The sequence below is a fragment of the Aptenodytes patagonicus genome, chromosome 1 (genome assembly GCF_965638725.1).
Source record: "Aptenodytes patagonicus chromosome 1, bAptPat1.pri.cur, whole genome shotgun sequence".
Taxonomy (NCBI): Eukaryota; Metazoa; Chordata; class Aves; order Sphenisciformes; family Spheniscidae; genus Aptenodytes; species Aptenodytes patagonicus.
The window spans coordinates 204238737-204264643 of record NC_134949.1 but is presented as its reverse complement, the minus strand read 5'-3'; the positions used below and the strand labels follow the sequence as shown (position 1 = coordinate 204264643).

The 25907-nt window shown below is 43.8% G+C and overlaps 1 protein-coding gene across 7 annotated transcripts in view; it reads left to right on the top strand.

The window, feature by feature from the left end:
- Positions 1 to 8780: 8780 nt before the first annotated feature.
- PAN3 (poly(A) specific ribonuclease subunit PAN3) overlaps positions 8781 to 25907 on the top strand; it is an 84040-nt gene continuing 66913 nt past the window's right edge. For 6 of the 7 annotated variants that reach the window (XR_012994403.1, XR_012994402.1, XR_012994404.1 and 3 more), the window contains exons 1-3: positions 8781 to 9219; positions 14985 to 15125; positions 22098 to 22219. Coding sequence is in view for 4 of the 7 variants with exons in the window: in XM_076328025.1 (XP_076184140.1) it covers positions 8781 to 9219; positions 14985 to 15125; positions 22098 to 22219 (702 nt within the window). In the remaining 3 variants the exon portion in view is untranslated. The remainder of the gene's footprint in view (positions 9220 to 14984; positions 15126 to 22097; positions 22220 to 25907) is intronic. The other variant, XM_076328027.1, reaches the window with a different exon arrangement.

Sequence of the window (25907 nt, the reverse complement as noted above, 5' to 3'; positions counted from 1 at the left end):
CTTCTTCAAAAGCGAGGGCCCGGGACCTGAGCCTGAAGGAAACGGCTGTGGGACGAGGAGAAGAGGGGCCTCTCTGGGGGTCGGGGAGCGTCTTCCTTCTGTCGGAGGATGCCTCCGCCAAGCCGAGCAGCTGCCTCCGCTCTGGCTGCTCAGTCCTCGCCTGGTTCTTTAGCCCTTTGCTCACACTTCTACAAAAACATATTTTCTTGGGTAAATTCGGTGCAGCTGACTTTTTGCTGTCTCACCTCAATTCTTATTTTCGAAGCAGTTATAGTTTCTGCTTTCATGCACTGGCAGTCTGCATAATTTCTCTGGGTATCGACAAGGGGAAGAGCAAGCGGCGCTGCCAAGCTAAAGAGCTCAAAAAAAAATCCGAACGAAGTTTGTGCGACGCCATGGGAATACCCTGCTGCATCTGTCGTCGCGGGCTGAGGGAGGTTTCCCATGCTGGGTGAGTGCTTGGTCTGCTGGTGACAGAGGACCTGCAGTCACCTCCGAGAGCCCAGGGGGCTGCCACCTGGACGGGGAGTGGGTTTGCGGCATGGGGCTGTGTTTACACCAGGGGGAACAGGGAACTAGCACTGTCTGCAGGAAGGTTCAAACCGAGCTACAGCTGCTCTGAAGTCGTTTCGCAGATGACTTGTCTAGGGGATAAAAATAAAGGCCTCCAGGCTCGCCCTCAGACGCGGGCATCTAGGGACACGGTCACTCTGCCCTCAGCCTGTCCCCACTCGCCGCCTCCCTCGGAGTGTAGCACTCCAGGACCTGTCTCCTCATTGCCTCCTGGTCGCTGGTGTGTAAAGGGTCGAACTAGCTGGCTCGTGGCTGAAGTTGCTTGCCCCAGCAAGGCCCCGTGGTTTGCACCAGGACAGGACACCACAGAGGGGCAGGCAGATCTCCTCAGCTTCCACAGCTGTGCATTACAACCCCCGGGCAGAAAGTGGATCCAGTTCTAAGGGATAAGCTGGATCATATCCCCCAGGATCCCCCAGGATATGCTGGGGGAATTTTATTATTCATTCAGCTGTTATATTTTTACTTGCTAGGGACTAAGCATCCACTCTGCAATTGTACAGAACCTGGATAATACGAATCCCTGACAAATTCAATGTCAGTAAGGTGTTCTCAGAAACCTGCCAGGGATGATATCTAGATTTTTAAATTTTTTTATTGATACCTGGTAAATAGCTTCTTTTGCATTAGGGAAAACTAAATAAAAATGTAAATGGACCAGAACTAGACAGATGTATCATAGGTAAAAGAAGCCACAGAAAATGTCCCAAAGGTAATTGCAGGGACAATGGGGGAAATGGCATTGAGGCCAGCATTGTTAGCGAAGATGAGCGCATGATCTCTCACAAGACTGCCTTAGAAATACAGACTGAGGCAACAGCATTGTACCCGGGTGCTGAAGACAAGTTTGTATGTGATGCAGTCCAAAGGAAGGAGCTGAAATGATATGAAAACTAGGGAGGTACATATTTGCAAGGATGCAAAAACCGGGAGAGGAAGTGTAGGATTCCACAGGCCTTAGAGAAATCATTGCCAGCAGGGAAATGCCATGCTGGCAACAAGCTTTCCTGGCTGGCAGGTTGCCTTTTTTTTTCCACAGCCCTCACTGGTACCCAGTCCCAGCATGGGTGAGGTTGGAAGACACCTCTGGAGATCACCTAGTCCAGCCCCGTGCTCAAAGCACGATCAGCTAGCACAGGTTGCCCCAGAGCACATCCAGTAGGGTTTTAAATATCTCCAAGGATGGAGAGTCCACAACTTCTCCAGGCAATCTATTCAGTGCTCAACCACCCTCGCAGTAAAAAAGTGTTTCCTGATGTTCGGAGGGAATCTCCCGTGTTTCAGTTTGTGCCCATTGCTTCTTGTCCTGTCACTGGGTACCACAGAATCATAGAATCATAGAATCATAGAATCATTGAGGTTGGAAAAGACCTCTAAAATCATCGAGTCCAACCGTCAACCCAACACCACCATGCCCACTAAACCATGTCCCTAAGCGCCTCATCTACTCGTCTTTTAAATACCTCCAGGGATGGGGACTCCACCACTTCCCTGGGCAGCCTGTTCCAATGTTTCACCACTCTTTCAGTAAAGAAATTTTTCCTTACATCCAATCTAAACCTCCTCTGCCGCAACTTGAGGCCATTTCCTCTCGTCCTATCGCTTGTTACTTGGGAGAAGAGACCGACACCCACCTCGCTACAACCTCCTTTCAGGTAGTTATAGAGAGCGATGAGGTCTCCCCTCAGCCTCCTTTTCTCCAGGCTAAACAGCCCCAGTTCCCTCAGCCGCTCCTCATAAGACTTGTGCTCCAGACCCCTCACCAGCCTCGTTGCCCTTCTCTGGGCGCGCTCCAGCACCTCGACGTTCTTCTTGTAGTGAGGGGCCCAAAACTGAACACAGTATTCGAGGTGTGGCCTCACCAGGGCCGAGTACAGGGGCACGATCACTTCCCTACTCCTGCTGGCCACACTAGTTCTGATACAGGCCAGGATGCCATTGGCCTTCTTGGCCGCCTGGGCACACTGCCGGCTCATGTTCAGCCGGCTGTCGACCAACACCCCCAGGTCCTTCTCTGCTGGGCAGCTTTCCAGCCACTCTTCCCCAAGCCTGTAGCGCTGCATGGGGTTGTTGTGGCCGAAGTGCAGGACCCGGCACTTGGCCTTGTTGAACCTCATACAATTGGCCTTGGCCCATCGATCCAGCCTGTCCAGGTCCCTCTGCAGAGCCTTCCTACCCTCGAGCAGATCAACACTCCCGCCCAGCTTGGTGTCGTCTGCAAACTTACTGAGGGTGCACTCGATCCCCTCATCCAGATCATCGATAAAGATATTAAACAAGACCGGCCCCAGTACTGAGCCCTGGGGAACACCACTCGTGACCGGCCGCCAACTGGATTGAAATCCATTCACCACAACTCTCTGGGCCCGGCCGTCCAGCCAGTTTTTGACCCAGCGCAGAGTCCACCTGTCTAAGCCGTGAGCCGCCAGCTTCTCTAGGAGAATGCTGTGGGAGACGGTGTCAAAGGCCTTACTGAAGTCCAGGTAGACCACATCCACAGCCTTTCCCTCGTCCACTAGGAGTCCACTTCAGAAAGGAGTCTGGCTCCCCCATCAGATATTTATACACATTGATAAGATCCCCCCGAGCCTTCTTTTCTCCAGGCTGAACAGTCCCAGCCCTTTCACCCCCTCCTTGTATGTCAGATACCCCAATCCCTTATCATCTTCATGGCTCTTCACTGGACTCATTCCAGTAAGTCCACGTCTTTCTTGCACTTTCTTGTATCCCTTTCAGCACCACACCTACATACAAGTTTTGCCCTCAGAAACCAGGGTGCAGACAGTTTGTGCTTCTGTTCTGAAACTACCAGAAATCTACCCCAGTCACTTACTGCTCGTGGGCAGTCGGGTGGCATGGCAATGACCTGTCCAAACACTTACATATATACTAAAAGAGTGGATGCTTTTCCTTCAAGTCCTTTGACTTAAAATTGGCAAGTGAGCAAAGTGCTTTGTTTTCTCTTCCACCTGATGCATTCAGTGCTGGAAGCTGATGGGATTTCATTGAAGATATTTTGCCTTTTTGTGGTTCAGACAAGTAAAAACTAACATTAACTTTCTTTATCGTAAGTATGAGAATCTGTCGCTGGTGATTCAGCTGATCTGGTATCAGAAGTTTTAATGTACATGTGATGTTTTCAGCTTAAAATCTTCTGTGAAAGATGCCATCAGCTAGGACAGTTCATACCTACTGGATGAAGCCAAAATAAATGTATAAAATCTGGCACATTAACTTATTCCTAAAGATGCTGGACTGGGGGTGGAGGGGGTTCAACAAACGTGTCATACACATGTATATGACAGTAAAGCATTCTGCTGAGTGAGTAGGGGTTTTTTTATGCCATGGGAGAGTGGTTTCTGTTACCAAGTATTTTACCCAAGTTATGTCACATCATGGTTGGCCTTCACCGCAACAGTTAGATAAAGCCAGATCCAGTGGGAGTAGCCACATGGTAAGAAACTCTCTAGATAAACCATATGACTGGATTACCAGCACAGTGAAACTAGACTTACATTTTAGTGCTTGTACTAATATGAACTCTAGCCTAAGGCTAGACCTCCCCCCCATACATTATTAACATAGGTGTTAGCATACATTATTAATGTAGGTGTTAGCAGGAGCACTTCAGGGTCAACTCCTGACTTGCTACTTGATTTGAATTCAAAACTTCACCGAGTCGGAATGAATTTCTTTTTGCATGTGAATGGGAGTCTGGTTAGGAGCAACATTTGGTTTCTTCCAGATACTGTTAGTAAAGACAACCGCTTAGTTAGGGACCCATGGGTATTGCCACAGCAAGTCGGTCCATTCAACCCAATATCCTGACTGCCACATTAGTCATTCTCAAACACTTTAAAGGAAGACTAAAAAAACCCTAATTTTGTGGAATAATCTCCTCAAAACTGGCAATTTCCTTTAGACTTCAGACAGCAGTTGGTGTATATCCTGAACTATCAGGCTTTATTACTCTTCCTTCAAAAAGTAAATGAACAAATGCTAAATTCTTGTCTAACATGACTGTGGACTCTGATCATGCTTATATTTTTGCAAGTCTTACTAATTTTTTTTCTTAATGATATACTATAATGATGGACTTTAAAGGCTAAATTCAGATTATGTGAAAATTTTTTTTAGAAGTATTTCCTTTGATCTGTTTCAATAATATTAAACAAGGCCAGTTTTGTAAGTAGAGATAGTATCTCTTAATAGACCAACTGGTACTGTTGAAAAAAACAGTGTTCAGGTGTTACTTTTTCCAACTACTTGGTTGGTTTAACAAGATTCCTACCTACAGAACTTGTCTTGCCTATGCCTTAAAAAAAAATCACAGCTACAATAACTCTATCCCTCAAAAAGTATTGTTATTCATTTGCATTATCTGATGCCAGCCTGCACTTCAGGATCTGTTTCCACATGATTTACTAAACATGTTAATTTTGGGTCGACACAAAGAGAAACTGTCACTCTCAATAGCAGACATGGCTTTCTCAGCACTGGTTTGAATGTTAGGGGAGAGCTATTTGGCACTTGCGACCTGATTTGGCTGGAGAAAAGAGGTCTTGGCAGGGCTTTCCTTCTCAAGGATTTCCTTTTTTCTCCCCCCCCCCCCCCCCCTTATTTTTCATCTCATAATGTTTGGTTCTGCCTTTCTGTCAGAGCTCATAAAAACTCTGCCACTTGTCTATGGCTGCATGCATGCATACAGGAGTATTTCCCCATTTCTGGGTCGAAAAGCACATCACAGTTATGACTTGACTACAAAGTGGCACAAGACCCAGGGGCATCTATCTGTTTGTCCTTCGTCTTGCTCCCTAGATCTCATGCGAAGTGAATCTGGGTATGTGCCCAGGAGAGGAATGGCAGTGCTCTCCATATAGGTGCCAGCTTCAATTAACAGGGGACCTGGTTTTGTGAAAAAAAATGGTAACATCATCAATCACTACTCTGCAGGAATGCCCAGTAAATCTCCGTGCACTGCACGAAGCAGCGGAGCAAGTTCAAGCAGATAGTGAATGGGTGGCAGGACTCCTCAGAGCTCTGGCTGACCAGCAGGAACAGGCAATAAAAATAAAATTCTGGAAAGGAACACATGATTATGGTTAATGAGAAAGTGTCAGGTTCCCATATGGACACTCTGTAGCTGCAGGTCAGCCTTCAGGCCAAGTCCTTATATATAGTTAACAGAACTGAAGAGACAGGAGAGGTGAGAGTTTGCCAGAGCCACAAAAAGAGGCTCATGCCATCTTGAGCCTCTTCCCATTATTGGCTCTGCTCTGCTGGCCAAGAGAACGTAGAAAAGACGAGGGACGCTTCCAAGCCGGTTTGATGCTCAGTGGCTCAGGTACAGCACTTACACCAACTTTGGTGGGGGAGAACCCAACCGTACCACATGTCTCATTGCTATCTGGGCACTCTGGCTGGCAGGATCATGCGCTACTGCCCAGTCTGCTATCTGAGCTCTGCCCACATCCAGTGGGAACGTTTTCAACCCGAGCTACAGTATGCAGACAGAAAACATGTGGGTTGTGTATACACAAGCTCATTTGTGTCCTTGTTCCTAACCTCACTGTGTATATGTAATATTAGACATATGCATGGATCAGCAAAAGAGCTGTGGGAAAAGCAGATTCACAAGGTTGAAAACACAGGTTAGAATACACTTCAGTGATGGGAGTGGCTATGCAATTGAAGTCTTTGCTTGGAAGAATTCATGTTCAACCAGTTTACCCAGAAAAGGTATTACCCTATGTGTAGCACAAAATCTCTTGTAAGATAACTTGATACCATTAAATCCACAGTACTAAAGCTCTGGATAGAAGATCCACAGAGCTTGGGAAAGCTCTGGATGAAAGCTGAGATTTTTCTTGTCCTTTTACTAACATCTTTCTGCGGCCCCTTCCAACCTCCTCACACGCATGTATAACTTGTCCACTCAGTCTGACCTTTCTGGAGGGAAGGGACATTTTTCCAGGGGACATCATACCTGGAATAAGGAGTGATAAATAGACTGCTGATAACTGGACTTCAGCAGGTGATACTGGGTTCCTCTCTTCCCCCACACCTGGCGTTACCTCATCACAACATCTTCTACCTCCCATTCCCCTCTATGAACCCATGCACCCCAAAGGCCCCATCCGCCTGACACCTCTGCCCTGTGCTGGCATCTTCCCAGGGCACGGATGAGCAGGATAAAGGGAGAGAAAACAACGCACTCCCAGGCTCTCCCTTTCCCCGCTGCAGCAGCTGAGGGCAGTGTCACCCGTGGGCACCCGCGTGTAGCTGCAACAGCTCACAGTGCAAGGAAGCCCTTGGTTTCACTCCTCAGAGGCGTAGCACTAATGCCAGGGGGCTGAGTGATACACAACTAAGTAGCGCTGTGGGCACCTCAGCTAAAGCAGCTGGGACCGCCTCTAGGCCCTGTACTGAAACAAACTGATTTGGTTGTCTGAGAAGGCACAAGTTGGGACTGAAACATTTCCCATGGTTGAGGTGTTTATGAGGACTCTCGTCCCTGTGGAATCTGCTGCAGTTTGTCTGAGCTCCTACCCAGAGATTTTAATGCAGAAACCAAACAGGGTCTTTCCACTCTTTTGCCTACTTTTCTAAACTTGCAGGAACACAGAAGCTGTGAGCTCTTTGCCATATAGTTGAAAGGAAGCAAAAGGCTGAAAATTGTTGGGGAATGAGAGAGAGATGATACCCTCATCTTGTTTTCTTGGGATACCAGGCTAGAACTGGAGCCCTGACTCCTGTGGCCTTGCCCTTCTCTAGTTTTCTGTCCAACCTTTTTTTCCTCAGCTGGTTCATAAGCTTGGAGAAGCCACGCTTCTGACTGCAAAAATGGTGATCTTGAGATTTCAGCTTAAGGCATGCTTACTTCTTGAAGTCTTTAAAGACTTTATCTGAGGAAGAAAGACTTTGATTTGTTCCAATGTGACATTTAAAAACTCACTCATTTTTTAAATTTCTTTTTGCACAAACTGTCAAAGCATCTTGGAGGCAGGCCCTGATTTTCGTTTTTAATAACAGAGAAGACTATGATAGACAAAAAGTAATCTTAATTCTACAGTAAATGTTTTTCTTATCAAAATAACATCAAGTGCACTTTAACATATGATGGTTTTTCCACTATATATACATTATTTCAGCGATTGCACAAGCTATGCCAACAATTTGAGGAAAAATTAAAAAAAAAAAAATCTTGAGTAGCTTTGCAAGTGAGTCACTGAAAATTCACGTAACAAAATTCTCCATGCTCAGGGGAAAACACTTCAAACATCCCCTTAAAAACAGCCAGCCCGCCGATTCGACTCCTGGAGAGGGAGAATCCCTCAGGCTGTGTTCCCGTTATGCCAGCGGGCAGGGAAAAGCCAACGGGCTGCCGCCTGTTTTTCAGCAGGAAAGAGGTACGTGACTTTTTTTTTTGGGGGGCGGGGGATCGGTTGAGATCCTGCTGGGACCGCCGGTACTTCGACCTTCACCCCGCGAGGGGGAAAAGGCAGGAGAACCAGCCTGACAGGCAGCACGGGAGCCGGGCGGCCCCGGGCTCGGGCTCTGCCCCGGCCCGGCCCGAGGCCACGAGCGGGAGGCAGGCGGTCACCAGCACCTGCCGTTCGCCCCTTTGAAACCGGCGTTAACGCTTGCGGACCGCGGTTCGTCGAAGGGCTCGTTGGCGCCGCGCGGGACGGTTAACGCCCGCCCGCGCGAACCCAGCCAAGCCGGCCGGCCGGCCGGCTCGCTCCGCGCCGGCTCCCGTCCTCCCCCGCCCGCCGGGCACCGCGCTTGACCGCCTGAGGCACCGCGGCTCCCGCCAGCCCCTCTTCCGACCGCTCAGCGCCCGCAGCAGCCTGCATCCCCCCTCGGCCCCGGCCCCGGGGCCGGGGACGGGGACGGCCCGGCAAACGGCCCGGCTTGGCCCGGCGGCACTACCCAGCATGCCCCGCGCTGGCGCAGGCGCGCCCGTGCGGCCGCTCAGGAAGAGGAAAATGGCATAAACAACCCCGAGCGCCGGGACCACTGAGGAGGCGCCGCCGCCCCCGCCGCGGGCCGCGCGGCCCCTTTAAGAGGCGCGGAGTCGCCCCCTCCTCCCCCTTCCGGAGCCCGGGGTGACGGCGGTTCCCGCGCCCCTTCCCCCTCCCCGCCCCCTCCCTCCCGCCCTCCTTCCCCATGGTGCCGACCCCGGCGGCGGCGGCGGGGCGGTTGCCATGAACAGCAGCGGCCTGCCCTGCTCGTCGCCGTCGCCGGTGGTGGGGCCGCCGCCGCCGGCGGCGACGGGGGTCGGCGTGGCGGGGCCGGCGGCCGGCGGGGCGGGGGCCGGCTGTGGCGGCGGCGGCGCCGTGAAGCTGAAGTTCTGCCGTTACTACGCCAAGGACAAGACCTGCTTCTACGGCGAGGAGTGCCAGTTCCTGCATGAGGAGCCCGGCGCCGCCCCCGCCGGCCCGGGGCCCGCTCCCCCCCTCGGCGGGCTCCCGCTCGGCATCCCCCCGGCCGCCGCCGCCGCCGCCGGGCCTGGCTACCCGCCGCACGGGGCCAGCCCGGGCCCGGCGGCGGCGGCGGTGGTGGGGCCTAAGAAAGCCGAGCTGGGGGCGGGAGGTGGAGGCGGCGGCGGCGGCGGCGGGGGGCTGGATGGCCCGCGGCTGGCGAGTGAGTGCGGCGGGGCGGCCCGGGGGTGGGGTGGGGTGGGGCGGGGGCGCTGCCGGGAGGGGGGCGGCGGGGGGCGGGCGGCGCGTTGTTCCTGCTCCCCGACACGCTGTGGTGCTACCGGAAACAAATAACAACAGCCATGGTAGCGGCGGGGGTCCCCGGGCCGGCCTCCCCGTCCCGCTGCCTTGCCCCCGGGTTCGGCCGGTGCCGGGCGCCGTGGTGGTTCTAGGCGGGCGGGTCGGGACGGGGCTGTGCCGGCCGCCCTGGGGCACGCAGGGGGGACCCGGCCGTTATTGATGGGGAAGGAGCGGGCAGGTGTGTGTGGGAAGGGGCTCCCCCCGGCTGGCTTTGGGGGGCACCCGGGCAGCTGCCCATCGGTCACTTCAGCGCTGGGCTTGGTGCAGGTTCATTGGACCTCCCTGCCCAAAGTCAGGCTGCGAGGAGGGTGGTAGCAGGGAGGCAGCGCTTTCCAGAGTAGTACCCTTGGATGGGCTCCTCCAAACAACCTATGCTGAGTTTCAGCTATTGGAAGTTTTAAAGGTTCCGGCTGAAATATTACATTAAAAAAAAAAGAAAGTAATTTTATAAATAACTATATATATCTACATCATGTGCTACTGTGAGCAGAACTTGCTTTTAATTTTTTTTTTTCCCCGAGGCTTCTTCAGCCTTCATACGCAGCCCCTTCTCAAATGGTGAGAGTTCAGATTGCCTGTCTGCCATGCAGAGTGGCGTTGCTGTTACTGGTCGGTTATGCATCTTCCTAATGTGCGGCCCAATAGTCAGATGGTGTTTGCAGCAAACTGATTTTTAATAACCATTCCGTTTGTAGATAAAGCAGCACTTCGCAGCTAGGGAAAGATGCTCCTTCAGAAAAGTTGTGCCCCTTTAAATGAGTGTATTAAGCTTGGTTGCATTATTGATTTCTGTCATAAACCTGGTATTTGTTTACGTTAAATGTCTCAACTACTAAATGGTCACAACCATACCTTTTCTGAAATTAAGATGCAACCATGCTGAACATCCTGTATATAGCTTTTTAGTGCTTGATACATGTTTCAGGAACCTGCAACTGCTATTTTGCCAGGTGTGGTGAGCTTGTGCCACTGAGCAGTATTATCTCTGTAGTTGGTAGCTTGTCAGTGTCTCACATTAACACAGCACTGTCATGTCTACACTTCCAGGAGGCGCCTATAATATAAAATTGCTTAATGCTTTCTGTTAAAAGACACTATTTTCAGATTTTGATCATTTTGTCAAACTTCAGTTGTTCAAGCTGAAGTCTTTCTTGCCTTTCATTTTACAGGTAGAAATATCTTGGAGACATTCAGCAGCAATAAGTTGATCTTTGTTCATTTTTTCTTTTGGACAGAGGCACAAAATATATTTTTTTTCCCCTATGCAAAACGAAATCACTAAAATCTATTAAACTAGGGGATTCAGGCTTGGGGAGAGGCTGCATAATTTGGCTTGGGGGTACAAGCACCTGTATGGAAGCTGTTCTTGTAAGAAAGAGTTCCCAAATTTGCCCAAGCCCTAAATCTAAGAAAAAAACCTCAGAATTTGTGTGTGCTCAGAGGTTGATACTGCTGAGCAGTTAGATTATTTGAAAAACTTGCTTCTATTGAATGTGTCAGAGGTTTAAAACTACGTAGAGCTCTCTGCAGTTACACCCATTGTGAGGAATGAGGGCACCAAGAATGGACAAACCCACTCCACTGTTATCAGTGATCACCTGCTGGGAAAGCCACCTCACTTGAAGTTATAGGAGGCAAAAGCTTGGACTGGTAGAAGATGATCTTACAGGAAGGAGACTAACTAGGAGAAAAGAGTAAGGAAACAAAGGAGAGGGAAATTAAAGTTGAAGAGCGAGGGAGCGGGCCCAGTCTTGCTTCTAAGCTTCCTTGCTTTGGTATACATTTATGAAACAAATGAGGAAAATAGTTGTTCAAAATCTGAAGTTGATCTGTATAGGTACTGACAAGCTAATATCTAAAATCCTTACCTTGCTGATGACCCGTGGTGCTAACAGTATGATTTCCAAATGGATGGAGTGAAAGTTTTGTTTCTATGGATGTAGGAAGTAATACACAAAGTTGTATTAAATAATAAAGTTCTGAGGTTAAGAACATGAAATTGGGAATTGCCAAAAATCACCTGCCTGTACAGTCTCACCGAGTGTCTTCCCGAATTCAAAAGTATTTGGTAGTCTTCAGTTATGTGGCCATGGATGCCACCTTCTCTTCCTCCTTCCTCACTGGATCCCAGCCTCATTCAGTGCACAGAGCAGATAGTGCTCATTGACTAATTAACTGTGTAGTCCTATTTATTGTTAAAAGTGGGTCAGTGCCTCATTCTAACGTGTGTTACTCTAATCCTGCTTTGAGTACAAGATTATTAATTTACTTATAGGTTTTTCTGTGGTAATCGCAAAGGCTCCCCAAATACCGGATTATTTTCACAACATAAGTGATAGGAACGTTGAATGATAAGGAGAAGATGAACAGTGAAAATACAAGAAATACTCCAGTGCAGAAGTATTTCAATATGAGGGTATGAAGTGGAATGAGCAGGTGATATCCTCAGAGCTAACCAGGAGAAGTTTCTCTCACGGTGTGTGGTTAAGCTATTCTGTGCCATAGATGTTTTGGATACATCTGACAGGGATTCCAAAAGTGATCAGATATTCTTGGAAGAAAACTCTGCTTGAGATTATTAAATGCAAAAAAAAAAAATCTCTGAATCAGACTCATCTTCCCCTACATATGGCTGAGAGTCTGCTGGGAAATCCTGCTTTATCCTTGCCTCATGCCTATGCTTTGTCCACATATCCACAGCCATCCAGTGTCAGAGATGAGGTACTGGGCTAAATGTGGCTTTGGCCTGACTGTGTGGCTTTTCATGTTCTTGGGAAACTAGACTGACCATGCCGATAGGCTCTGCCTGCTCTCAGAAGCTAGCACTGTTGCCCTCTGCCCCCAAACTACTTGACGTTTGGAGCACGTGTGTTCAAAGCACCATTCCTACTTCTTCCCCTGGAGCTGTGAGCGCTCAGCCTTCTGCATGGTTCATCTTCCATGCGTAAGGTGGCCAGCTGTCTACAAAATAGGAAACGTAGTTGGTGTTACCCATCTAAAGTTTGATTTAAAAAAAAAAAAAAAAAAAATTAATCCTTTTCACATAGGACCTCCATGACCAAAAAAAAAAGTGGAAGAAAAAATAGAAAAAAGTTTCCTCCAGATTTGTTAGCTGCCAAAATCTGTAGTGGTACTTTTCTAACAGACGTATATCCCACGTGTCAGCCCAGTAAGCAGCAGTGGCAGCAATACTTAATCTGAGAAGGCTGTAGAAGGAACAGAGGTAGGGAAATGACTGTCACTTGGCATTTGGGGGAAAAGGTAGGATTGATTAGTAGCGTTTTAAGGAGCAGCACAGGGAAGGATGGGTAGGGGGCATAACAGCCTGAAAAATTTCTCCTTTTGTATCTGCTCTCTGTTCTCTCTGGCACTTTCAAACTTCTGCAAGAAGCAAACTGGCAGCCTGCTTTGCTGCACGCTGCTGGCTCATTCCTAGGGCACTGTCCCTTCTTGATGCCGTGTGAGGGAAGGTCTAGAGAAAAATGTCATCGTGGTATTAACATGTATCATGTCTATACATAAGTTAGACAAGTTAAAGTTGCATGGGCAACTGCAATTGTATTTGTTAGCTTTCAGGTAGTTTAACAGATGTGATATTCTTTTGCATGTAGACCTCATTATATATTGATAGATACGAGCTGAGGTATGGCTCTAAACATTCGCTAACTTCCACCCTGCTTTTTGCCATAAAGCACATGATATAGAGTGCTTACTCTTTCATCTTGTCTTTGATTCCTATAAATGTGACCAAAACAGAGAGGCGCTGAGCTAAGGAGCTCCAGGTGCTCTCTGGACCCAGCGGTGGCTGCAGCAGCATCGGTGGGTGGGTGCTGCTGTCTGCAGAGCTGCCGGTGGAGGAGCTGGCCACGGCAGCAGTGCTGCTGCTGCTGCCCGAGATCCCCATGCCAGAGGTTAGCTCACCCTCCCCTCGTGGGATGTTTTCACGTGGTTCTCTACCAGAAGGCCTTTCTCAAAGTCCTCCTAGGAAATCTGCAGTCGAAATACAGGCCTGTGTTTCTGTGAGATGCCCATGATACCTCCCTGAACGGCCTCGCTCTGTGTTTCTCCATGGCTGCTGAGAAAGCCTGTCTGTGAATAGGCTTTGTTGCCAGCCTGTGAGAAGGTGGAAAGGGGCATCAAGGCTTGGGTTGCGTTGGGTTAGCCTAATAAAAGCATTAAGGCTGTTTTCACAGCCCGTTGCCTGCATGTTATGCGGCCGGTCATAGCAGGAGTGGATAGTGGCCACCGCTGTAGCAACTCTGTATGGAATCGCTTGGTGGTTAGCTTAGCGAGCATTACTGCTTAGGTTTTGTGAAATCCATAGATACGCTAGGCTTGGTGTGGAAAGACCTATACATTTGTATATTTTATGCTTTTTAAAGGGTGTTTAAGTCTTTACCAGTCCATTCCTTTTTAAACAAAATGAAGCAGTGGATATAGAAAAAATGGAAAGATAAGCTATTCAGCAAAACAGATACTAAAGGTAATCTGTTGGATTGCACTTAATGCAATGAAACGATGGTCAGGATTATTCTAAACATGGATTTTTCTCATCTTTGGTAGCATTTCAGTATTTACAGCTTGAAGTATTTAGAAACAGTTATATCAAACTTTTAAATTTAAGTATAGTTGCGGTATGTCATATACTGGTCACTTTTCCCTGGGTTTGTTTCTTCTTTGCTTGTATACAGAAAATAGGTATTATAGTAAAGATGCATGGTTGAGAATTCTCTTTCCAAACCTTTTTGTACTTTTTGCAAGTGATGCTGTATTAGTTGTTGTATACTTCAGTTTTCTTTTTAGCGAGATGTTTCCCCTTTTAGTTTTCCTAATGCCTTTTCCAGGAGTTGATAGATGATACAATTTTCATCTTGTTTTGCTCTGAATATTTTTAAGAAATGGGGAGACAATTCTGAGAATTGAAGAGACATTTGGGACATTTGGAGACAGTTAGAGACAACTGAGAATTGAAGAGTAAAAACAATAACCAGTTAGAGATGCATGGGAGAAAATGAAAATTACTGATTTCACTTAATCACTTTTTGTCTCATATGTCAACTCCAGAAATCGGGAAATTATAGACATGGATTTTATTTTCGCTTTTACGTGTTTCCTCCCCATTTCATTTCCACATGAAAATTATTGGGGGGAGGTAAGGAAAAAGAAAGGAGGGAAGGAAAAATTTCTCAATCTGCAAAGTTATATGGGATTTTGAGGGGCAGTTTTAGCATATGAAACTTTTAAAAAATTTGTGCTATTAATTGGCTTTGAAACTGATTGGTCCTGTTTATATACTTCATGGGTTTATTATATGGGAAATCATTCAAAGTCTAAATATTCCACAGGAATTACAGATACCTGAGGAGTACTGGTAATTATTTGTTTCTGGTAGTACCCACCCTGTGTTGGGTATTGAAGAATGTAAAGAAAGCACTATTACTGTTGTAATTGTTTTTCTGCTTCAAAGGCAAAGATGAAAAGGATTGTGTGTGGGGGATAGTTACATTATGTGAGCAAACTCTATATGCTATTTCTTAATAATTTGAAGTTTTGATAATGTTTTTTAAGATACAGAGCATCCCCATTTAGTTTCTATCTAGCAGGTATTAGATAACTAATTTTTTGTAGGTATCACTGTAGGAGTGGGCCTTCAGGAAGGATTTGAATGCCCAGAAAATAGTGACCTTGGGGACCAGCTCAGAAAGAGTTCCATGTGTAAGGAACCACCTAGAAGCAAGTTTAGACTGCTGCGGGAAAAGTGGACAAATGGTAAGTGAGGGTGGGGTGATAAACACAGGCAGAAGCACTTCTGTAGAACCTCAAAAGCAGAAAAAATAATCTTGGTCGTGAGGCAGCTGATGAAAACAGGGTCAGTGGAGAGATTTAGGTAGTAAGCTGATGTGGCTGATGTTTTCCTGATCTGTTGCTTTCTAGTAAATATGTAATGCACTACACTGCCAGAAAAATGGTATGGTGGATCACTGTGTATTGGAGATAAGTTTGAGTAGATCATGCTCTGTGTGTGTGGGTGTGTGTGTGCACGCGTGTGTTTGTTCCATGAGTCTTTCAGGAGTTAAAAAAGTTCCAATTGTGATTGTTTTGTTTGATCTTCAAAGATATTTTGTGCTTAGAACTTCTTTTTTTTTTAATTTGCTTCCTAACAGCCTTTTACTCCTGACCTTTTTTTTAAATTGGAGAATAGAGATTTAGAAACAAAGTACAGATATACAAAAGTGAGAGTAGAGACATGCATTGTACAAGTTGTTTTCAGGTTGGTTATGTGATACGCAATTCCTGTAGTCTGTGGGTAGACTACCTCAACTTCAGTTTGCCTAATGCTGATGCAACTGGCAGGAAGACCTTTCCTTTCCTTTATGCATTCTCCCCCACTGTTGTGGAAAATGTCCTAACATTCTGTTCAGGTTATCTGCACACATTTCATACAACTATTTATATAAAAAAAAAAGTTGAGTTTTAGGTACAGGAAGGCTGTTAAAAACAAAAGCTTAAATGTGTGTGCTTTGTAAAAATTGGTGCAGTTTATTGAATAATTTGATGCAATATATTAGGAATTGTGAAAGCTTTTGGAGAGGGTAAGCTCTGAAAGCTATGGTATTAAGTAATTGCATTACTTTGAATTGCTGTTTCTGATAACAGAGTAGTGCTGATGACTCTTTTGAAAAAGTATCAATTTTAATTTGTATTATCACTGTGCTTTTGGACTTAGTCCATGACGAGGAGTCCTGCTGCTCTAGACTCTGTACTGAGATTTTTACAGAGCAAAAGGATGGCACCTCTATCCTTTTTTTCAGTCTTTATCAGATGCTTCTATGATATGTGAAAAAAATTTAAAAAAAACAAAGACAGACCAGTCATTTAATATTATGGTAAAGATTGCTGTTCTCCCTTGCTTGCCCATGAATATCTCATCGCCTAGTGGGAGTGTTTGTAAATAAGGCAGCATTTCCCAAACTGTTTTGCTTCCTGTCTGCTGTTCAGCCAACTTGGTTCATTTGTGCTGTCTGCCCTCCAACTGCACTCTCTGTCACGGCATCCTAACCCAGGCGTGTGCTTTTACTTTTGCTCCTCATGCCTGGGGGTGTCATTCACTTTCTTTGTCTGCTGTCTCTATTTCAGTGATTCCTAGTCTGTGTTTCAAAAACATTGCATTAAATGAGAGGCATAAAAAAACACCAGAGAATCCACTTTCCCTAACAAATTGCAACAGTAGTGGCACAGTAGAGAAAGTAACACTGAGCTGCACATGCTAGTATGTATAGCACTTGTGAACTGTTACAGAGGTGCACAAGTGAGGTTAGCACCACAAGCACATGATTATTTCCTGATACAAACATGTCGATACAAACATGTCAATACAAAACAAAGGAGGGCAAGCATAAGCTCCTCTGACACCTCGGTGCTTCTAGGAGACTAAAAGGACACAAGTCTTAAGTGACTTGCCATAGGTAGGCTTTGTATAAAAGTTTCATTGTTCTTGTCTCAATATTAGGATAGCTATCTCTGTAAAATTCCACTGGAGATACGGCACTGTAGTTTTTACTGCTTCATGTCTAGCTGAGATAACACCTTGTCCTTTGCACATGTATGCAATGAACCTATGATTCAGTTTATCAAGCTGTGTTGAGGTGAAAAGTGCCTGCAGTGTTGCAGTGCTGGGAGTTTAAATTAAGATTACTTCTCTATAGAAACTTTTTTCCCAGCATAAAAATAATTGTAGTACAGTTTTTTAAGCAGTGATAATGGATTGAAATCATTCATTTTGCTATGTTTTATTACCTCGCCAGAAATCTTTAAATTGTTGTTTTGAAAAATATGTCAACAAAAATCTGTTGTGTGTGTAAAGGATCCTTTTTTATATTAAGAACAGTTTCTGGGATGATCAGTGCTGATACTAAGTTCATAAAAGCAGCAGTATAGGATATTATATTATTTGTTTACTGGTTAGTAAAATGTTAGAATGAAAATATCAGAAACGTCATCTCTTCAGAGAGTGCTAGTATTAGACAAGACAAGCATTAAACTAAAACCAACCGAAACCCACCAATTCTGTTGAAGCATGTGTGTTGAGTTCATCACAGTAGTACTCAAGCACTTAGGCTGTGATGAGATCCTTTGTTCCTGAAAAATGTCTTTGTAATAGGTAAGGCAAAAATAACTATCTGGTTTTTTTCCTCTCTGGTGCCTGCATCTGACGGGAAGCCTACTTTCTGCTAAAATTCTGTGGGAGAAGAATTATATAAGAAGATATTTATTTTTAATTGCAGTTGTCACATTAAGCTGCAGTGTTACTCACCAAGCAAAAAATTATTAGATAATGTGTGTATAAAAAGTAGAAAACGTCTTCTGAATTTCTCAAGGTGTTATATTTAATTTCTTTCCAGAATTGCCAGGATGTAACTTCTGGCTTTACTATTGATGGAATTTAGAAGTTTCTTCTTGTTTTCACATATGTGCTTACATAATGTGTTAGCATTTTTTTTCCCCACTGGATTCCTAGTTGTTCCCTCACGCATCCATCTTTTCTCCTCAGACCTGCCTAGTCAACCTTTCTACTTTAAGGAAGTTGTTGCTTCTCTCCAAGGAAGAGCCTGTTGAAAATGTATACAACTTCAATGCATGGATAGTACTGTTACACAACAGAAAGGCATGTTCCTTTGACAAAAATAGCCAATTCAAGACTTTCCTAAAATTGTCTAAACTTACTTACCTAAAGTTATAATCAATGCTGTAAAAGAGAAAAGAAATAAACCTTAGAAGAAGTTTTTTATTTGTCATTCTAATAGCGCTGTGTGCAGCAAGTGCTCGCAACTGTTATAGGAAAGATCCAGATAGACAAATCAAATGCAGGGTCTGATGTAAATTAGTAAACACATGAGAACAAAAACTTTATAAGGACTAAGATCTTCTCTTTCCAGTTTAGACTTCTATTTTTTTTTTTTTAATACCACACTACTTGTGTGGTGAAGTGTGCCCACTTCTGAAGACCTTCTCCTATGGATTGCTTATGATAAATCACTTCTCTTTTTTCATGCTCTGAACTACTGTCGTCTTCCAGAAGCAAGTGAGAATTTATGATTTGCCAAGTGTTTGGCAGGAGGAGGATAAAAGCCTTCTACTTCTCATGGAGAAAGCCAGGTGCCAAATACAGTAAAACTGCCTTGGCTGTTTAGGTATTTGCAGAGCTTTCATCACTGTAACAGCTGAATGTCCCTTCTTTGAACAGAAATGGAGTATGTAGTGAACGCTCTTTTTTGGTTCTATAGGCAATGCAGGAATTACTTTTTTTCTTTGTACCTGTGTAAGCTGCATCTTTTCTGTTAGTCTTAATTTTCTTGCTTGTTACTATAGGGAAGTTAGTTTAAGGAAGCTAGTGTTGAATTTTCTTTTGAAGGCAATAGTTACACTTACCACTGCTAGAGCTTTCTGTTCTAAATATGAGCTACTGACAAGAAAACTGCCGTCTGCTCCACTGAGCTTATTTTTGATGGTTTTCTTTTGATTGTTCCTGCGGAATATGTTTTCTTGTGGTCTTGGTCCCTCCGCTAGAGGTGTGTTTCTAGGCTGTTTGGAAGAGAACAATAGAAAGCCTAATAGTTGAAAGCCATCTTGAAATTGCTGTGGTACCAGTAGAATTGAGTGGTATGAAGGTGGATCAGCACTGGAGTGCAGCAATTTGTAGTAACGGCACAAGGAGGCTGATTGATATGGCCAAACGATTGCACTGCAGTAGAGAGATTGACTTCATACAGCTAGATAAAAGAAAATGTTCTGGAGTAGCTTTTGCTATCTGGAGTGCCCAGTTAGATATCAGTGTGCCAATAGAAAGCCTAAATTGTAGCTTTGAGCAGCTTTAAGTGGTTTGGATAGGCTTACGTAGCAAATACCAGCAGTAGAAAGGCAGCAGTGTCAAAGATCAGCTTTGTCATTCCCAGCAGCATCTTCAGCCTTGCTCAGCTCTGGGGTTGCTGCCCCAAGCCTGCTCCTGCTTGTAGCTTGAGCTGCCTGGCACTGAGGATGCTTCAGCCAGACTAGGAGCAGAGCACCTGGTGCTGTATTTGTGCCCTAGCAAGGCTACCTGCACCGGCTCCAGTGCTTTGTTTGGATAATGGGTGACTGCAGCTGTACCAGCTGTCTGGAGTTACTGGAGGTCAGCTCTGGGGTTTCTTCACACCGAGGGGACTCTTCACATGCCTTGCTGCTGAATGTGGCAAAACTTGCAGGCTTTCACTTGCCTCTTTCCAGTTTTAAGGATTTTGTGCATTAACTGTGTGTGTCCAACAGAGAAATGAAGGTACATGGACTCTCAGGTTGACTCTAGCATAGTGAGGAGCAGTGGGAGAAGCAGAAAGGATTGGCTGTTTCTTAATTCTTCAACAGAGGCTGAAGGATTTGTAAAGCTGATGGTGTAATCTGAGGGAGTTGCTTGCTAGTTTGTTACAAATTGGATAGAATCTGGAGTTTCTGACAGAAGTATAAGATGAAATAGCAGATATACTGCTGAAATTATATAGTGTACCTTGAAATGACAGTTGTTCCTGGAAATTAAACAGTTTTTCTTGGTCTTTTACAGTCAAGATGTAGCATAAAAACTGCAGCAGTTTTTTGATAATGGCTGAAATGCAGGCAGAGAAAGCTATATTGGAAATGCATTTTTTAAATAAATAAACCCCAGTGTGAACCCTGAATAATTTATGGGCAAACTAGACTGAAACTACTCATAATTAAACATGGATTTGCTATCTTTTGGTTTTCCTGTATGAACGAGTTGTAGTATTTTTCACGATGCCAGAAAACGATTGTGTTAAAATGCTAACCTTCACAGTGCGAGTTAGGGACTGACTGTAGCAGGTAGGATGAGACAGTAACTGACGTTACTGCAGACATTAATATTTTCCCTGATACAATAGTTCAATCATAAAATACTTTTCCTAGGCTTTTGAATGTAAGTTTCCCAAATGAAGGCAAAAGAGGGACAGACGTTTAAAAGACAAAAAAGACAAAGTTTTTTTGCTTTAGGGATGTAGCAAGAGGACTTGTGAAGTTTCTATGTGGCTGCTCCTGCTCCTTATGAAGGAGGATCTAGGGCATGGATAGCGGAGGGAGTTTTATTTTCCTATTCTCTTAGCTAACTTTTAAAACTTTAAAAAAAAAAAAAAAAAAATCATGTTGCAATTCATTAGTAATTAGCATCTTTAAAGTTCCTTAGGTGTATCCCTCAAGCCTGCAGAGTACACAAATAATGTTCTAGATTTGGCAGCAATACTTTAAGAATCTTTTTCGCTTGCAGAGCTGATCTGTATTGCAACTGAAGTATTTGGTTTATTTGATCTCTCTCCACATAGAGCTCTTCATTTGGGGTGCCGTTGCTGTTAGCCCTGGTTGGCTAGTTCATACAGCTCCAGTCTCAGGGAGTGCAGCTGGGCAGCGTTTCCATCTGTCTGTAGTATGGATGCAGCTAGTCATTCTCCTCTTCCAGCCCTTCATATAATTTCATCTGGCTGTACTTCTTTTGCTGTTTCCTGTGCCTACAGCATGGAAATGGCTCACCAGGTTAGGTAGTCTCTTTTGGAGGGAAAAGTCCCATTCTGATGAAATTTGAGGGGTTATAATCTGCATTCCTTTAGCTCTGCACGAAGTTGCATTTTATTTCTTTTGAGGATTAGGATCAGGAAGTTGTTTCTGGGTCTCACCGGCTGGCTGCGAGTCCTCCCAGAAGTTCAAGTCGGATAGTTTGGTACAGGATGTTCTTAGTTGGATGTGTGCCTTCCTACCTTGGAGCTACCAATTACTCATGCCTGTTGGCTTCCAGTGGCCTGGCCATACTGATTAGTGTCTTTATAATTTGCTGTGGGTGTTTTTGCGGAAGCTTAATTTGAACTGCATCTTGTATACCATTGTAAACTCTTTTTTTGTTATCGAAATAATACCTGCCTGAGTGTTTTGTGTTAATTATGACTGCTTCTTGTTGTTCTCTGTAGTCTCATAGCATTTAATTCATTTATTTGTGGTTAAAGTACTATGTTTGTATGGCAAGGCCCTTGTTTCTAGACAGGGGATTAATTTCTTCTTACATCCTTCACACTTGCTTTCAGTCCAAAAGAGTTCTTTGGCCACTTTTCATAAAATTGTTGCAACTTTATGAAGTATGAGGTAATAAAAATAGTCTTATGCTCTTAAGGAAGCTTTTAAAGTGTTTGTGCTTTGTGTGAAAGGACTTGAGATATTTTCAAATGTACATTTTCTGTGTGTTACCCTTTAAAAGAACCAGTACATCCAGTTAAAAACTCTACTTGACAGATATATTTCCAAGATGCGTATGCAAGAATATAGGTTTTCTTAAAATAAGCTTGCCTTCTAGGTTTTTTTTAGTTGACTTTATTTTCTTTCCAGTATCATTACCTGCCTTGTTATTCTTGCTTCTAAAGTTCAAACTCCTCATCGTTTCTGTCAAAGCTTTTCACTTTTCTGCCTCTTTCTGCATTTGTGCTGTAACTTCATGCTGCATATGCTGTCATTTAGCAACGTCTTTCATAAAGTTTCTTTTTCATTCTGTGCACTGATATGTTTTTATTTGTTTTGCTGAGAAGATAGGTTTGAAATAGTGTTACCAGCCTTTTCCTATTCTACCCCCCGCCAAAAAAATTATGTTAGAGATATTAGCAAATAAACCCGTGGTAAACTAAATTTTTTTTCTGAAACACTTTTCTTTTTTTCTTTTAGTTCCCGGAATAGATGGCGGTGGGTTAGCTGATGCTAGTCTCACAGATTCCTACTTTAGCACCAGCTTCATTGGCGTTAATGGATTTGGAAGTCCCGCTGAAACAAAGTATCCCATGATGCAGGTAATAGCAGTGAATTGTACAGTGTTTCATTAGTTCTGGCTGGCATTACACCAAGGAGGGAAAACTGTTCAAGAGGCAGGAGAAATGGAGCCATCTGTTATGTGTCATCTTGTAGGATATACAGAGTATATACTCACTTTAATCTAGCAAATAGAAATTAAACACCATCATTGCTTTAAAATTAGTCTGTTTTTATTGGCACTTACCTGAGCTGTTGCGTTGGGCTTTGCCATATATATTAACTCTGTGTTCCTAGATTTCTTTTTAGGCTCATAGCTTATTTTGATAGCCTTTTACTAAATATATAAAAATTAGATTTTGAAACATTTCAAAGATCAAGAGTCACTGAAGCAAAATGTGAACTGTCAAACCTGTAAATTACTAGGCAAAAATTTCAGAATTTGTAAACTCAGTCTCTGGTGCTGTTCAGTGATGTTGAATTCACATTTAAATCTTCTGAAATGTTTTCTTGTATTTATAGTGTTCTGTAGATGTTGGCATAGGAACTCCCATGAGGTGGAATTTATTGTGTAGGTAGTATTATGCAAAACTTACAGCAAAAGACTGTCATATTTAAAACCTAAATGAGTATCTGTTGAATTAACATATGAAGTACTGTAATAACTCCCTCAAACCGTTAACGCTTTTTAAAAGCTGAAAAGAAGATGGTCTCTCCCTGTACTCAAAGGTTTAACAAACCAGTTTCTGGTAAATGAAAGAGAGCACAAGTCAAACAGTTCACGCTGAGTCCTGACAACAACTCTCTTCTTTTATATCAAGGAAACTCTCCTTATGAGCTTACTTTGATCTCAATTGTGGCTGTATTATGGATTGAAAAATAACTCAGCAAAAGGTGGGAAATAATTAGGTGTGTTCCCTTTTTTCTTTTCTTTTTTTTTTACTGCATGTTTTCAAGAAGGCTGGATTTTCTCATTCAACAGAATTGCAAAACTATGGAAATGTTTATTACTGACAGTGATGCATGATTTAAAAAGAAAAATCTTAACCTCTGATCCCGAAGTGTACTATTGAAGCTGGAAGTTACAAATTTTGGTATCACTGAGATCATATAATTTTATCCTTTTAGCGCAAAGTCATTATGTTTTGTATCCTTAAACTGTGTATTCTACAGCAATACTGGTGTCTCTCTAAACACAAATTTTTAGTTATAACGGTTTCTTCTAGAAAGACAATAAGGCATGCATCTAACATGAATGCTCATAGGATTTTTAAGTACTTTACTAATGCCTGTGAGATTACAGTCAAGGCATTGTGTTTCTCTTTTCTCAAAGAGAAGAAATTGTTGTGCCTCTTACCCATTGGAGGCTAAGGAAAATTACTTCTGAAGAAGGATTTTGTCAGTGTTGAGAAAGTGCTTACAGGCATTAAACTACAGTTTAAAAAGCATTCTTATATTGATTTTTTTTTTCCTTTGACTCATGTAATTTAAGTTCTTGTTTGCATAGGTAAAGCTGGTAACGCTGTCTGTTTTGATTGTGTGTCAGCTTCTAAATTAAGTCCATACTGACAAAGTTTAGCCACTTGGAATGCGGTTTTTCATGTCATTCAGCCTTTTGGAGAACAAGGCGGGGGAAAAATCTTAGTGACTTTTACTTTAAATAATACTAATGCTTTATGGTTTGGAACAGAGACTTTAAATCTGATAGATTGGTGGTTGTGTCAAGGATATACCTTTTGCTCTTTCTCTGAAAATTTGCCCTGATTTTGTCACTTGATTAAACCTTTGCAAAACTGGTTTATATAGACCCACTGGAGACTTCCTAGATGTTAGATAATTTCCCAAAGATGTAGTCTGCATTGGCATGTTCCAGCTTGAGTACATTCTTGCAGTTACAGCTCTGGCCTAATCTAGGCCTTGCCTGAACTCCAAGCAGGAATGCTCATCTGCTTCGTTTCCCTCTACTTTGCTTCCACTTCAGACAGAAGCAGCATGGAAGTGGATCTGTATTTAATGAAGGAGCTGCGTCTGTGTTAATTGGAGCAGAGGGGTGTATAAGGGAAAAGAGACTTATGCTATGGGCTTAGAGAAACTGAGCTGAAGATAAGTGAATAAGGAGCTGGGAAAGACTGAGCAAAGGGACTGAAGCCGAGAGGAGATGTTGGTGGGACACTCACAGAATGGGGACTGGAATTGCACAAGTGACAAACACAGAAATTGGGACAAAGAAACAAGTTGGCATAATGCAAAGTTGGGGCAAAGTAGGGTGGAGAGAACAAATCCATGTGCCTATTTCTCTCCAGGTCCTTGAATCAAACTAAAGATACTGAAAATTTAGTGTTCTGCCATCGATGAAACAACAGAAGTCTTCTGTAAAATATCTCATTAGCCTCTCAGTTTTGCTTTTGCAGATGAAAACATCAGTTCCATCTATGAGTTACTTAGTCATCTCTGGTGGATCTGTGCAGTTCACAAATAGATGCATCACTGATGCAATATGAGGAAACTTTTTCAGCTTGTTTCTTAAAACTGGGAAGTTGCACAAACATGCAAATAAACACACTGCTAGAAAAACACTAGTAAGATACAGTCAGATGTTAAGAAATGTTAAGTTTAGGTTGCCAATGCAGCCTTGAGGTTATATATTGAGATGTATTCCTCATAACATTATACAGTTTTTTCAGTGGGAAAATTATAAGTGGGACTTATTCAGGACACAAGATGCTTGGTGCATGCATAATGAGCATCCATTTGACAGTTGATAAAATGTTCATCTTGCAGTTCCATGCCTTACTCCTGCATGCTGTTAACATCCTTCTCGTGAAGACTGTTAGGTGGCAGTGTGCTTTCCTGTGCAGGTTACAATTATTGCATCTGACTTTGTGGAACACTTTCCTTATGAACAAAGAAAGTAGTCTGTATTTTATAGAGGCATGGGAAGAAAAAGGATGGCAATTAAACAATGTCTGTCTGTTCATCCCCCCTGCCCCTCGCAACAGTGCTGGCAAACTAGAGACCCCAGAGTTTTTGAAACTAACCTGTACAGCTGGAAGGTGAGGAACGGAGTTAATGACCACTTGTAGAAAGCTTGGTTCAAGTTGCTTAACTGGCCTCAGTCTAGCAAAGATAGTAATAGTCAGTCTCTTCTGGGTAACGCTCATTTTCTTTTACCGTGAGATAATCTTTCTGCAGTCCATGCTTTATTGACTAGATACCTTTGAACATAATCATCAGGGATTCAATAAACGAGTCTTTTTGACTATTCCTAATTGATCTCCAGAATGTATTTGTCATGTGCAGCAAATAAAACAGGTTTGTTGAAAAGAGTATGTGATTGTGTATATTGGGGTTATCATAACACATATGTAATAGAGCCAAATTGTCTTAAGCAAAGCTATGTCAAAATTTTGCAATCATCATGTTTTTGTGTGCAGTGCATAATCTGCATTATGGTGTTAAGTAAGCAGCAAAAGGAAGGAAAGGAAAAGTGGATTGTATCATGACAAATTGGGGAGGGGATGTGCTGCTTTGATCATAAATAACGTAGGTGACTAGTGGTCAACATTTCTGCAGAACGGATATTTCTGACTTTGAGATTTCATTTGTATGTGTTGAAGACTATTTTACGAGATCTAGAACATCTCATTGGGGTTAGATTAGTGGTGAAGATGCAATTAATGGCAATGCTCAGTTTGCAGTGGAAAAGAAGAGTGAAAATCCTTGGTACGG